Source organism: Danio rerio, chromosome 10 (assembly GCF_052040795.2).
Source record: "Danio rerio strain M-AB ecotype USA chromosome 10, GRCz13ab, whole genome shotgun sequence".
In the NCBI taxonomy this organism is placed as follows: Eukaryota; Metazoa; Chordata; class Actinopteri; order Cypriniformes; family Danionidae; genus Danio; species Danio rerio.
The window spans coordinates 36,993,688-37,008,412 of record NC_141030.1 but is presented as its reverse complement, the minus strand read 5'-3'; the positions used below and the strand labels follow the sequence as shown (position 1 = coordinate 37,008,412).

The 14,725-nt window shown below is 37.8% G+C and overlaps 2 protein-coding genes across 3 annotated transcripts in view; one reads left to right on the top strand and one right to left on the bottom strand.

Annotated features, from left to right (window-relative positions):
* The window catches only part of mdh2 (malate dehydrogenase 2, NAD (mitochondrial)), a 181,365-nt gene that overhangs the window by 152,559 nt on the left and 14,081 nt on the right, over positions 1 to 14,725 (bottom strand). The window lies entirely within an intron of this gene.
* Positions 1,758 to 14,725, top strand: part of col26a1 (collagen, type XXVI, alpha 1) — a 67,598-nt gene continuing 54,630 nt past the window's right edge. Inside the window, exons 1-3 of one of the 2 annotated variants that reach the window (XM_087271021.1) lie at positions 1,758 to 2,012; positions 5,123 to 5,245; positions 5,360 to 5,463. In XM_087271021.1, coding sequence (XP_087127147.1) covers positions 1,870 to 2,012; positions 5,123 to 5,245; positions 5,360 to 5,463 — 370 coding nt within the window. In that variant the 5' untranslated portion in view covers positions 1,758 to 1,869. Of the gene's footprint in view, positions 2,013 to 4,759; positions 5,246 to 5,359; positions 5,464 to 14,725 lie in introns of both variants that reach the window. The other variant, XM_087271022.1, reaches the window with a different exon arrangement.

Sequence of the window (14,725 nt, the reverse complement as noted above, 5' to 3'; positions counted from 1 at the left end):
AAAACAGGAATAAAAAAGACTAGTATGAGAAAAATAAAAACAAATAATAAAAAAGATAAGAAAAACAGATAAAAAGTGATAAAATGTGTTAAAACAGGTTATAAAAGAATGAAATGGAAGAGATAAACATAGTACTGCGATCTGTGGGACGCAGCACAGTGCTCATTCAGTAAAGGCACAGCTAAACAGATGTGTTTTCAGTCTTGATTTGAATGTGCTTAATGTTGGAGCACATCGGATCATTTCTGTAAGCTGATTCCAGCAGTGAGAGGCGTAGTAGCTGAAGGCAGATTCACCCTGCTTTGACTTAACTCTTAGAATTTTTAGTTTATATGTTCTTAAAGATCTGAGTGATCTAATAGGTTTGCATTCAGTGAACATATCTGTAATATATTGAGGTTCTAGGCCATTTAGTGATTTATAGACGAGTAATAATAATTTAAAATCTATTCTGAATGTAACTGGGAACCAGTGTAAAGACCTGAGGACAGGTGTGATGTGCTCTGATTTCCTGGTTATATCTGTGGAGTGCAGGGTTGGGTAAGTTATTTATTTAAATTCTATTTAAATTACTTTCTCTTATTTTATTAGCAATTTAATTACTTTACTTAACTGTTTACAATCTCTATAAATCTAAGTGCAAAATAGAAATTTACTCTTTAATTCTTTAAATTTTAATTCTTTTAATTCTGCCTTTTAGCTTTAACAAATTGTTATACATAATATTAAACAATAAATGTATCAAAATATGAAACGTTTCAGTGTAATGGCGCAATATTTCATAAATATCATATATTGATCATATACCATATAATTCTTATACCATATAATTCTTTCTTAATGCATTCATTTAGTCAGACAAATCTAACCGTCTTTAGTTAGGAAATCGAGTTACAGTGAAAACTATCTAAGTAAGAATGCATTTTTTTTCTTTAGCTGGGTCAGTTGGCATTTCTGTGTGGAGTTTGCATGTTCTCCTCACTGTTTCCCTCACAGACATGCTATAGACATGCTCTATAGGTGAATTGAATAAACTAAATTGGCCGTATGAATGTGTGTGAATGAGTGTGTAGGGATGTTTCCCAGTACTGGGTCGCAGCTGGAAGAGCATCCACTGTGTAAAACATATGCTACATAAGTTGGTGATTCATTCCGCTGTGGCGAACCCTGATGAAAAAAGGGAACAAGCTAAAGTGAATGAATGAATGTACAACATATATTTGTCTAACAATAACATTGATTTACTGTATACAGAACTGTTGAATTAATGGACAATATTTAAGGCAAGTGCACGAGTTACTACAATTAAATTACCCAAAAACGCCTTGCTTTACTTTTCCAGCAGAAAATGACAGTAACTAGTCACTTTGCAACTAATTAAACCAAACACGTGTGGTGTGCTATCCAATGTTTGACCGGCAGGTGGCGCTAAAGCCATTTTTTCCAAATCAGAGTAGGAATTATTATTTTATCCCTCTTCAAGATTTTTTAAAATTACATTTACTTTACATTCCATCATGCAAATATATTTGAGTCATCTACACAATACAGTTTTTCTCTTCTCCAGTTGCGTTTTAATACTCCCTGCGTTTGTTTTGGCGTGTGTTACACCGTACCATTAAATACCTTGACTATCACAAACGCATGGAGGATTTTGGGCCATGCCAACTATGATGTAGTATATACTAGATAGTCATCCAATTAGGTTATGAGACACAAGCAGAGTTGTACCTTAAGAAAATCGGACAGTGTGTTTTACTCTAGTCAGAGACCGTCTCTCCTCACCCGTCAGAAACTCCCTCAACTCCTCCGAGCGGGAGAAACATCAGTTAAAGCAAATCTTTGAAAAGAGCTGTTAGACGTCGGACCATGCGGGAGGGATTTTTAATACTCCTTTGTGTTTTCATGTTGGCGCTTCGTCCTTTTAAAGCAACGGCTGTTTATCAGCTTCCAGTGAGGCTGCAGCGCACGGTGTCCGAGCACAACACTGCAGCGAACACTGCGCTCAACAGGTAAACACTGCTCCGTAACATTACTAGAGTTTACTGGTCAGCTCGAGTGACTTTAAGTTATCAAACTGACTGATTTAAAGTCTTAGTATAAAGGACTGTCCGGTTAGGAAAGCAGTTATATCACTACCTAATCCAGTGGTGTATTTCTAGTTTTTAAAATGTCTAGATACACTGTGTGTAGCCAATTAAATGTATTCAAATTATTGGCCTACATTTATATGAACTTTTTTTGTGGATTACATATCTATCTATGTCTGTCTGTCTGTCTGTCTGTCTATCTATCTAAGCTTAAAACATGATGTTTGTTGCTTGTTCAAACTATTCGTTAAAAATTAGCTTAAACGACACAATTCTTGATTTTGTTTTGGGACAACTTAATTGTTTTATGTTTAATTCACTTACATTTGTAAAGCAAATAATGTAACTTAATTCCTTCATGATGTCTCAACACAAATCGGTTTTGTAGAACCCAGCATCTATCTATCTATCTATCTATCTATCTATCTATCTATCTATCTATCTATCTATCTATCTATCTATCTATCTATCTATCTATCTATCTATCTATCTGGCTGTCTGGCTATCATTATGTCTACCTGTGTATGCCTACATGACAAAATACTGTAGCAATTTATAGTGAACACTATAGTGTTTTGAAACGTTAGTTAGACTATGGTATACTGTAAGTGTATTATAAATACTCTGTTATTGAATGCTGTAGTGTGTTAACGTGAATTAATAAACTGTAACGAATGCTGTAGTTTAGTTTCTCTACAGTTATCTGGTGCATAATAAAATATAGTATATTATTGTCTATGTGTATAGTGTTGGGTAAAAAAGGTAATTATTCAAATTTTAAGCCTATCTTACTTTACTTTAAGCTTATCTTACCTCTTAAATCACAAAAATAACATCATAAAATTCACACTGATTTCATTAAAAAGTATCTTTGTAACACTACGGATCTATGTGTGTGTATAAGTATGAGTAAAAAGTAGCCCTTTTAAAAGTACTCAGGAGTAGTGAGTATTAAGTAGTGGCGTAGCAAACGGGCCCGCAGGTCACCACTCACCTTCAAGCGATCATAAGCACCCATGACCCTCTTTACCTCACACAATCGTAAGTACACCTCCCGGACTTCGCGTGATTATAAGCACGCAACACATCCCATCCCACCCCCCATTCCCCCGGTCATCACTTCTGGGGGCCCCACCTTAATTCTTGCGGGTGGGCCCATGCATTTTACGCTACCTAATTTGTGGATGTGTGTAAACGTAACATTCTGTAGTGCATTTAGTTATTGCCAAGCAAGCACACAATGTCATAAGATGCTAATATTAGGGTAGATTTAGGTTGTGATGTCAGGTGATCAAAATTCAATGTCTAGGCAGCATCTTAAGACCAACGTTATTTTGATGTCCAAAAACGACATCAAATGTGTTTAATATCTGGTTAATTTTAAGTTGTGTTGGAAAGTGACCAAAATCCAACATCTAGCCAATATTTTAAACCAACGTCAAATTGACGTCAAATACTGACATTTATTCGTCAGGTATGGCAACTAAAATCCAACATCTGATAGATGTCGTAGTGGTCCACGCAACGTCAAGCTGTACATCATTAGACGTTGATATTTGGTTGATTTTAGGTTGGATGTTGGACATTGACGCCGGTCGGACTTTGGGTTCAGATGTAAACCCGATTTTCATTTCCAAACAAAATGCAAATTCCCCACAATGTTGGGGAACAATGTCGATCTGGCGTCATGTTGACGTCTTGTGCGTGCTGCGTGTTTAAGGCCATTTCGGTATCAAACAGTAAACAGCCGTCATTTTCTCATCAGTGATTTGCATCAAAACAGTCTCTGGGTCATTGCATGTAAAGATTTTGGACATCTTCTTGCACTTTCTTTAATGCTTCCTAATAGTTAGCTGCTATTATAAATCGCCCATGACTTGAGGCAGTTCACTATGAGACAATTTACCTTCTATGTGCGATTTGATTGGACAGGAATCACAGGACTGATTTTTAGAATCTTCATAGACAAAAAATAATAAAGTAGTGACTGCAAGTTGAAGGAAAATAGTGGAGCAAAAGTACCGATACTGCACTAAAAATGTACTTAAGGGAGAGTAAAAGTACACATTTTTAAAACTACGTAGTAAATTACAATCCCTGAGGAAAACTACACAGTTACAGTAGTTTGAGTATTTGTAATTTGTTACTTTACACCATTGTATATTGTGTTGTAAACTTGATTATTTGTTAATATTACTGTAGTTGTTTTACCACAGGAACTAAAGAATAACCACAAAAGATCAATCCAGTTACTTTACTAAAGCATATTTCAGAAACACTAGTATTTACTATAAGTTATTATAGGATTTTATCATGTGGGCCCAGTTAAATTCCAATAAAATGAATAAATTGAACCAAAGCTAAAAGTATTGAAACACTTTAATGCAAGACAGACATTCAGTAGAATAAATTCAACTTCTTTTTATGAAAAAGGTAGCAAAGTATTTTGTGGTTTGACATGCTGTAAAGGTTGAGCCTAGTCTAGACATGTGGAGCTTCATGAAAAGTCTGTGGTATAGTAATGATTTTGTCCTGTGAAACAAAATGACACAACAATGACATGGATACTGAAAAGTTTACAATCCCGGAATTTTTCAAATCATCTAACAGGAATTTTCCCAGGTTTAGAAACAAAGCATACAACCACAATCTTTTTTTCTTGTCTTCAGGAATGTCTGTCAGACTCTTCTGGGTGTTATATGAATGTCAGGAGAGGATAAATCATTCAGCCTCCTGTGGTACAGGAAAAAAGATACGCTTATGCCACTGAGAGGGTCTCTCGGGGACTGCACTGTATTTCGTCTGGCTTTTGAAGTTTCATGAAGAAACATTAAGGCACTCAAACCATTGAAAACAATGCTATTGATCTGAGTTTGTGAAAATAAAATCGGTTTACCATATACTCTCTACCTAAAGCTCGTCCTTTTCACAATTCCATTGGTTTATTGTGAATTTCCTTTTTCTGTTATATTATTGACTTTACTGAATTCTTATTAGTCTGGTATTTCTCATTATTATTGTTCATTCATCAGGAACTGGTGCCAGTTCACAGTACAGAAGACCGTTTCATGCCAGACACAAAATGGGACTGAGACTGTTGTGCAGCGACTGTTTCAGAGCTGCCGATGGCCTGGACCATGTACAAACCTCATCAGGTACAGAATAAAGAAATGATCTCATAGTATGCACTGGTTTATATTCAGCTATTTGCTCTCAGTTTAACATTGACAACATCTAACAAACCGCTTTGCCTCTCTGTGTTCTCCCAGCTACAGAACTCTTGTGAGACCTGTGTACAGAGTGACCTACAGGAAAATCACTTCTCTGGAATGGCGATGCTGTCCAGGATTTCATGGGGAAGACTGCAAAGAGGGTGAGGGAGCTCATTTCTTGCCGATCTCATGTTCACTGGAGTGTTACTGGAACATTTGAATGAATGAGGAATTGTCAGTGGTGGTGAGACAATTACACTTTCATTAGTGGCTAAGAGAAGAATGTCGTGCTAAGATTGTCATAGAGATTTTGAGCTTGGCCTCCTTTTACTTGTGTAAGCAATCGTATAGAAACCACCTTATATTTGAACTATGAACTCACCTACATTGTATTCCCAATACCTAGTAACTACCAAGAAAATGAACGTGGATACCTAGCAATGCCTTAACTAAGAAAACATTAGCATATGTATGTTATTGACAACCACCTAGCTATGATCTAATCAACCAGAACAGGGGCCACCAAACCTGTTGCTGGAGGGCCGGTGTACTGCAGTCTTTAGCTCCAATCCTAATCTAAAACATCTGAACAAGCTAATCAAGGTCGTGCAAGGTTTACTTGAAACCTCCAGACAGGTGTATTGAGGAAAGTTGGAGCTGAGCTCTGCAGAGACTTGGTGACCCTTGAGTTATAAAATAGTAATAATGCCACCTAAAAATGGACAATTCAACTAGCAAAAATAGACAATTCAACTAGCAGTGCCATAACAACTACCCCAAAGACCATGCCAAGCACCTAGCAATTAACTTATCAATCACCTAGATGAGGGGTGCCCAAATGGGGGATGGTGGGCCAAATCAACGGTTACAATAGGCCAACTTTGGGCCACGAGCCCTACTTTGGGCATCTCTGACCTAGATGATCCTGATGATGCCCTAGCAACTACCCAAAACACCATAGAGACCACCTATTAAATCAAGCAACCACTTGGAAAACACTTTAGCATCCACCTACTATGAAACTATGTAACCACCTACAAGATTTAACCGTGCCCAAGCAGCCTTTCTGAAGACCATAGAAAAAACATAGCAATGCCCTAACAATCACCATGAAGACCCTAGAAACCACCTAACAATGAACAGTGCAACCACCTAGAAGATTCTTGCTGTTCCCTTTGCAGCCACCCAGAAGACCATACCAACCACTGAGCAATGGACCAAACAACCACCCAGGAGACTATAGAAATGCCTTAGCAACCACCCAGAGGACCCTAGCAATGTCTTGGCAACCCCTGAGGAGAACCGAGCAATGCCTTAGCAACTACCCAGATGACCCTACCCATTTCAGGAGTTCTCACCTAGCCGATGATTGATAATAAAGTGTGTTTGGCATGGTGTCCTGGGAGAGAGCCCTGAGCTCAGAATATCCTCAAGCCCGGGGCTCACTCCCGTTTGAAGAGGAGTTTGAGCTCAGGTAGGTCTCGAAAACTCCCCTACATTTTCCGGTGAGGGGTCGAAGCAGTGATGTTCTTGCTGTGAGGCAACAGTGCTAACCACTGGGCCGCCATGCCACCCTATATGGAGAAAAGGAGGAATAGGGATGGAAGGGGGGATTCTTCAAGTCGTAGATGACTGGAGTGGAAAACTTATTTATATTGAGTCAGTATTCATCTGATTGGCGCAATATGGGGAGCTAATGTGGGACCAGACATGCTCAATCATAAGCGCGTGATCCTCTCGAAATTAGTTTATAAATAAACCGCACCTAACAAGAAATAATGCAACCACATACAAGATTGTAGCAGTACCCAATCAACCTTCCAGAAGACCTTAAAAATAGTATATTCATAGCACAGACCAGTGTTCGAATTGATCAATTTGCAACAGACTAGTAGTCAAGTATTTTCAATTGAAAAAAAATGGATTTACGTGCAATTACATCTATATTACAAATGCTTGCAACAACAAACTGAAGCAAACTATTACAACTGACCATAATATTGAATCTGAGATTGTTCCATTTTAACAATACTAGATTTCGAGAGATGTTTCTCACTCATGCTGTTTTAGCTGAATCTTAACGTGTAGTATAAAATCTCAAGCCGAATTGCTGCACGTCCCCACCCCACCCTGTCACTACATTCTTTTTTACATGTTGTTAAGCAATGCGAACAGACACTGAAAGGTGGCACTTGTGTAACAGCAAGGTTTAGAAAGATATGGAGCAGCATGATTCACATTGGGTGTGCGATGTGCACAAATATGAATACTGGTTGGCATATAGACTAAGGCCCAATCCTAAGTCTACCCATTAGCCCTGTCCCTTACCCCGTGTCCCATTTCTCTTTAGCTTGAAGGTGAAGGGCAAAACTCGGTCTTGGAGGGCCGGTGTCCTGCAAGATTTAGTTCCAACCCCAATCAGACACACCTGGGCAAGCTAATCAAGTTCTTAAAAGGCTTTCTGAAACATCCATGCAGGTGTGTCGAGGCAAGTTAAAGCTAAAATCTGCAGGACACTGGCCCTCCAGGACCGAGTTTGGACAGCCCTGGGCTAAGGAGAGGGGCCAGATAGCCCTTGAAACTGAGATTTTTCAGGACCACAGTTGACGTAGGCGTAGGCAAATTTCCCAGAATACACCTGCTACAACGGCAGCATGGCTATATTCGGACTGGAATAACTACAGCAGTCACGATCGTCTGACCTCAAATGAAGCAAGAGATTGCGATGACATATGATGACGTGTGCAGGTGTTGTAGTGCTGTTTCATTTCTTAGGGGTAAATTTTGATGTCCTTCCCCTTCACACTCTGTTTCAAGGGCCAAGGGGTAGGGGTACAAAAATAGAATTGGGATTGGGCCTAATTTTAAATAGCAACTCCTTCACAACTGGGTAGGGGGCTGGCTATGACCTAGGGGTTTTTGACCGCTGATTAAGAATCCTTGGGTTGCATCTGAAATCAGGTACCTACTACTACCTAGTACATACTACATTTGAATTTGAATTTACTACACAAACGTTAGAAAATTACTTTCTATATAGAATGTATGTGCATAGTATGAATGTAACTCGGACGTACTACAATCGCCATTTGTCATTATCACGTGACCTAACCACATCAGTTGCGTCTCATCACTTTAATTCATGAATTCTCTTGTGTGGCATCATGGGATAGCATAGCATCCATTGGATGCACGCTTCAGAACCTCACCGGAAAGAGTAGATCATCCTGGTACTTCCTGCATACTATTTTTCGAAAACGATAAATTCGGACATTCTATCGAAGCATATGCTGTTTTTACCTTACTATGTAGTATGGAATTATATGATTTTGGACGCAGCCTTTGAGTTCTCTTAGCAGCTACCTAGAATGCCATAGCAACTACTGAACAATAGACCAAAATGAGGACCTTAGCAATACCTTAGCAACAACTGAACACACCCTTGCATTCCCCAAGCAACTATTAAGAATATTCTACGAGAAGATCCTTGCAACTACAGCAGGATGTTATAAAGCACTGACAGGCAAGAAGTTTTGATAAACACCACTCACATTTGGCTTGGCATGGCATGGTGGGTGGTTCTTTTTCCAAATGAAGTCTCTTAGCAACAAGGAGAGAGATCCCTTACATTCAGTCTGTGGGTGTGAATGTGAGTGACAACAGCTGGTCTAACTGTGAGAAAATCAAGCATTTGGGCAAAAGTGAATGTCACAATTGTTTGCCCTCTAAATTCCGTTTATGAAATCCGTTTACTGTATATATATTAGCACCAAACGCTTAAGTGCAAGACATTCACACGTGTATTCTGACATGTGGTATATTAACATGGGGAACATGCATAATGAAACTAACCATGTTATAGGTTTGCTGTCGCACAAATCTGCAATTAAGATTCACACATAATATGAACATTTCTCATTTAATCAAGAGTAAACTTGTGATTCACCAAATTATCTCACACGATTCACATAATTTTATAATTTTTATTGAAATTTTAGAGCAGGGGTGCTCAATCCTGTTCCTAGAGATCTACCTTCCTGCAGATTTCAGTTGCTACCCATATCAAACACACCTGCCTGTAATTATCAAGTGGTGTTCAGGTCCTAATTAATTGGTTCAGGTGTGTTTGATATGGGTAGCAACTGAACTGAACTGTCGGTTCATTTCGCTGTGGTGACCCCTGATGAATAAAGGGACTAAGCCGAAGGAAAATGAATAAATGAATGAATATCAGTGGCCATAACGGTATCAACAGACTGCAATGTTTAATTTTTGCAATCACAAATCTTGTTTGGATGAATTATTAATTACATATAGTGTAATTGCCTCTTATTTTGGTATTTAGGTTTTAAAGAAAGGTTTTAATCATATTTACTTGCCAAAATGTCTGTTATCAGCTTCCAAATATAAAGAGTAAGTCAATTATCGTTATTAGTATTGTGCAAAATATCCATATTGGTGCATCCATATCGGTTATCTTGGTTCATTTACTCCTGGGGTCCATTCTTCATACTTGAATTACTCAATTAGCTGGAATTGGGTTTTGACGATTTGACATGATCCAGGATTGTTTCGTTCTTCAAAACTCATCCCAGAGTTGTCATAACATCAGGTGTGGTAACTCATATATATATATATATACAGAAAACTTGTGCAATGCCCAATAAGAAAAATAAAAGTACCAAGACTGTTACGGGGTGGTTCTTGTGTACTATTTTAAGGTACCAGCTTTAGTACAATTTGTGTATGTGTATTTGCAAAAGCATTTTGATATTAGGAAAGGTGTCTGCAACTTTTATGAAATATCAAATCACCGTCATATTAACTGTCAAAACATGTTTATGACTGCATAAATGTATTTTTGCTTTTAAAAAGTCACATATTGTGCATTTCTATCATCATACACAAATTGTACTAAAGCGATCTAAAAAGTACACATCAAAGTTTTCTCTTTGCACCACAAGGTGGCAGTCTTTGTACTTTCATTTCGGGGGTGCAGATTGCATACATTTTATTTATATATAACTTTATTTATTTTACTAATAACTATCCCTGCTGAAAAATCCAGCTTAAACCAGCCTAGGCTGGTTGGCTGGTTTTAGCTGGTCGACCAGGCTGGTTTTAGAGGGGTTTTGGCCACTTCCAGGCTGGTTTCCAGCCATTTCCAGCCTGGTCTAAGCTGGTCAGGCTGGGAGATGACCAGCTAAAACCAGCTTGACCAGCCTAGCCAAGCATGGAGTCCAGCCAAAACCAGCTATATCCAGCTTAAACCAGGCTGGTCAAGCTGGTTTTAGCTGGATTTGGCTGGTAATTTTCCAGCCTGACCAGCTAAGACCAGGCTGGAAATGGCTGGAAACCAGCCTGGAAATGGCCAAAACCCCTCTAAAACCAGGCTGGTCAACCAGCTAAAACCAGCCAACCAGCCTAGGCTGGTTTAAGCTGGATTTTTCAGCAGGGAACTTTATTTTAAAAATTTAGTATTTTCCCGAGTGTATATAACTACTACTGTAAGAAAATATCAGAATTCGGTACATACTTTCTGTATAATTAAGCCGATCTAATCCTGTTTATATGAATTAAACCTGCTTCCGACCAGGTTTGAGCTAGCAGACCTGTTGCTATGACAACAGCTCTCGGATCAGCTTTGGAGAACGAAACGATCCTGGATCATGTCAAATCGTCAATAACCAAATCCAGCTAACTGAGTAATCCACGTACGAAGAACGGACCCCATGTCCGCTACTTTCATTTTGTTTTCGACTGATCCTAAAAATATGAAAAAGGACAGTTTTATGATCTTTTATGCTCTGAACTTACCGAACATCCAAAACAGTGCCGGGGTCTGCTGGCCTAATTATTCACTGTGTTTATCGTCCAATCTTGAGACATTATATTCAGTTTTTGATTCATTTAGATGTTTTGGTTCATGTTGCGTTCAGTTTTTTTCTCATTATAATCACAGTGTTGCCATTAAAAGTTCTTTCTGACTCGCTTTACTGTTAGTCTAAAGAGATTATCATAATGAAAACCAGCACTGCTCTGGGTCTTTGCATATATAATACGTTTTAATTGACGTTGAAATAAATAGCCGGAGGAAAATATTTTGAATTGGGGGAATGAGGCAATTCTTTTGATTCATTTTGATTCATTTGACACAGCGCAGTTAGATGTGGTAGAGGTCACAAGAGTCCAAATAATTTCTGACCCAATAAGGATTATTTACTCATGACACACATTCCCATGTTTTTCTGGATGGAGATGTTTAATGAACCTCCTCCCCCCATCAGCAGACAAACCGGCCCGTCTGCGGTGTTTCTTTTCAGCTCATCCCCCCTGTGAGATGAGGATGATTTAGTTTGGGTCAAGTCCAAGGGCGCCATGATCTCTGACATGGTAAATAAATCAGAAATCTTCCTTCCTCATCCCTTTCTCCTTCTTCCTCCTGCCTTTTATCCATCTCCATTGGGCTCATAGCTTCAGCCCGAGGCTGTCGATCCCCTGGGTCTCAGGCCCCTCTATGTTTGGTTTATTTAAGTACATATTTTTGGAATTTGGATTGTGACTCACAGTTGAACAGCTCAAGTTAGGTCAAAGTCAGGCGTGTGAAATCTCAACATTTCCAGTTATCATGTGTAATGAGGCCTGCATGGTGAAGAATGCTGTGTCTGATTTTGCTCATGACGTACATTTCACAATTTGTTACATTTGGATGATAGGAGTTTATAATTTTTTTGTGTGATTCTACATGTTACAACAGCAGCTCTTTTAGAAACCTCATTAATCTGCAAGTAAAATTACACATATTTTGATGCAAATGCTTTGCTCTCAATAGCAAAATAATTACAGCAAAAATGAGAAAACAATTAAAGAAGTGTATCATATTGCAATTTGGATATATCTGCAACAGATCATCTACATTATGTTGACAGATGAGACGTTTATAGAGTGTAGACAATGTAAATCTGGCAATGTGAGACCTTTAAACTGATAAAAAGAATTTAGCATGATACAATAATATTACATTATAGAACAGCTCTTAAAACTGCTATAAACATAAACAGCTTTAATATTTAAAAACAACTTTGAACTTAACAATGTTAGGTTTTAAAAGTACTTTAAATGTCAAACTTTTTAACAAGCAGTTTTAAACTTAATTGCACTATATATTTTTAAATTGCGTTATACTTAAAATATGTCAAGTTTTTAAAATGACATCGAACCTAAAACTATAAAGTTAGCTACAAATTTTTAAAACTGCTTCACAATTGAAATTCAACCTATTTAAGCAGCTTAAAACTTTTAAAACCGCTTTAAACTTTTACAACTGCTTTAAACTTTTAAAACCACTTTAAACTTTTAAAACCACGTCAAACTTTTAAAATCGTTTTAAACTTTTAAAACCGATTTGAACTTTTAAAATCACTTTAAATTTTAAAACCACTTCAAACTTTTAAAATCACTTCAAACTTTTAAAATCCCTTTAAATTTTAAAACAACTTCAAACTTTAAAAACCGCTTTAAATTTTAAAACCACTTCAAACTTTTAAAACCCACTTCAAACTTTTAAAATCGTTTTAAACTTTTAAAACAGATTTGAACTTTTAAAATCGCTTTAAACTTTTAAAATTGCTTCAAACTTTTAAAACCGCTTCAAACTTTTAAAATCACATCAAACTTTTAAAACCGCTTCAAACTTTTAAAACCACTTCAAACTTTTAAAATCGTTTTAAACTTTTAAAACCGATTTGAACTTTTAAAATTGCTTTAAACTTTTAAAATTGCTTCAAACTTTTAAAACCGCTTTAAACTTTTAAAATTACCTCAAACTTGTAAAATCACCTCAAATTTTAAAACCACTTCAAACTTTTAAAACCCACTTCAAACTTTTAAAACCACTTCAAACTTTTAAAATCGTTTTAAACTTTTAAAATTGCTTCAAACTTTTAAAATCACTTTAAATTTTAAAACCACTTCAGGGGCGCTACTGAGCAGGCGATGGAGTAAGGTAAAAGTCGGGTGAGCTCTGCAAAAAACGTAATATAACTTATAAATTTAAGGCGCTTTAATCGAAAATATGAGATGCTACATCTATCTAAGACTTTACTACTTCACATAAAGCAGCTGGGTTCTCTATAAATCCAAATGGCGGGCAAACTACGTAAATATAAGTACACGGGGAAAACCGCTGCTAATCAAGAGGATGCTAATACACCTAGCATGATGTCCGAGCCAGCCGAACACACTGACATTTTGGAGATTAAAGCTGAGCTGATCTCATCGATCAAAACGGAAATAACCTCGCTCTTTCAAAAAGAACTGAAAACTGCACTGTCAAACGAATTTGAAATGGTCAAAGCTGAATTACAAGCAGTTAAATCCGAGATAGCAAGCAACGCTTCGGCTGTTCGCTCAGATCTTGAGGCAATTAAAACGACAGTGTCAGACATGGAACGAGGCTTATCCAGCTGCTCAGACGATGTTACAGAACTGCAAAACACCGTGCACAAACTGGAGAAAAATGTAGTAACCCTACAAGAGAAATGCTTGGACATGGAAGGGCGAATGAGGAGGTCAAACATTAGAATACTGAATGTAGCCGAAGATCCTGGCGCATGGACTCCAGCCTCAGTGTCGAAGCTGCTCAAAGACACCCTCAAAATGGATAAAGATATACTGATCGATAGATCTCATCGCACTCTCCAGGCAAAACGTGCAGATGGTAAACCCAGGGCCATTGTTGCAAAATTGCATTACTACCAGGACTGTGTGGAAATTCTACGCCGGGTTCGTGAAACCGGACCCCTTCATCATAACGGCGCAACTATATTCATCTTCCCCGACTACCCGCCGAGCGTGGCCCGTGCAAGATCGGCTTTTAACGAAGTCCGAAAACTACTACGAGGAAAAGATGGTGTTCGTTATGGCATTCTTCACCCGGCCAGGCTCCGAATCACACACAACGGGACGGAAAAGCAGTTCCAAGATGCAGCGGAAGCCCTGACTTATGTGAAAAATAATATTCTTTAAGACGGCTCGACCGTCTCTGATTGAGTAGTACCAAGCCACTTCAGTGACTTTGTTTTTTTTCATACACTCACACTCCCATCTAAATGACCATGTTTGAGTGAGTATATGAACATTACATCTATGCAGAGACTGACTGAATTCCTATTTCATGGATGAGGAGTGAAAAACAATATTACTGATACAAAATCACTTACTATTTTCAGTTAAACTTAAAAGCAGGAAATATAATTGGGACAGTACAATTACTGAGTTTATTATTATCATTACTATGCTGTTATGTAACTGTCACCCTTGTTTTAATAGGTGATTGTTAATAATATGCGCCAATTTAATTTATTATTTTTTAATTTCATTTTTGTTTTCTTTCTTTAATAATGTGCAGAGCAACTTGTGAGG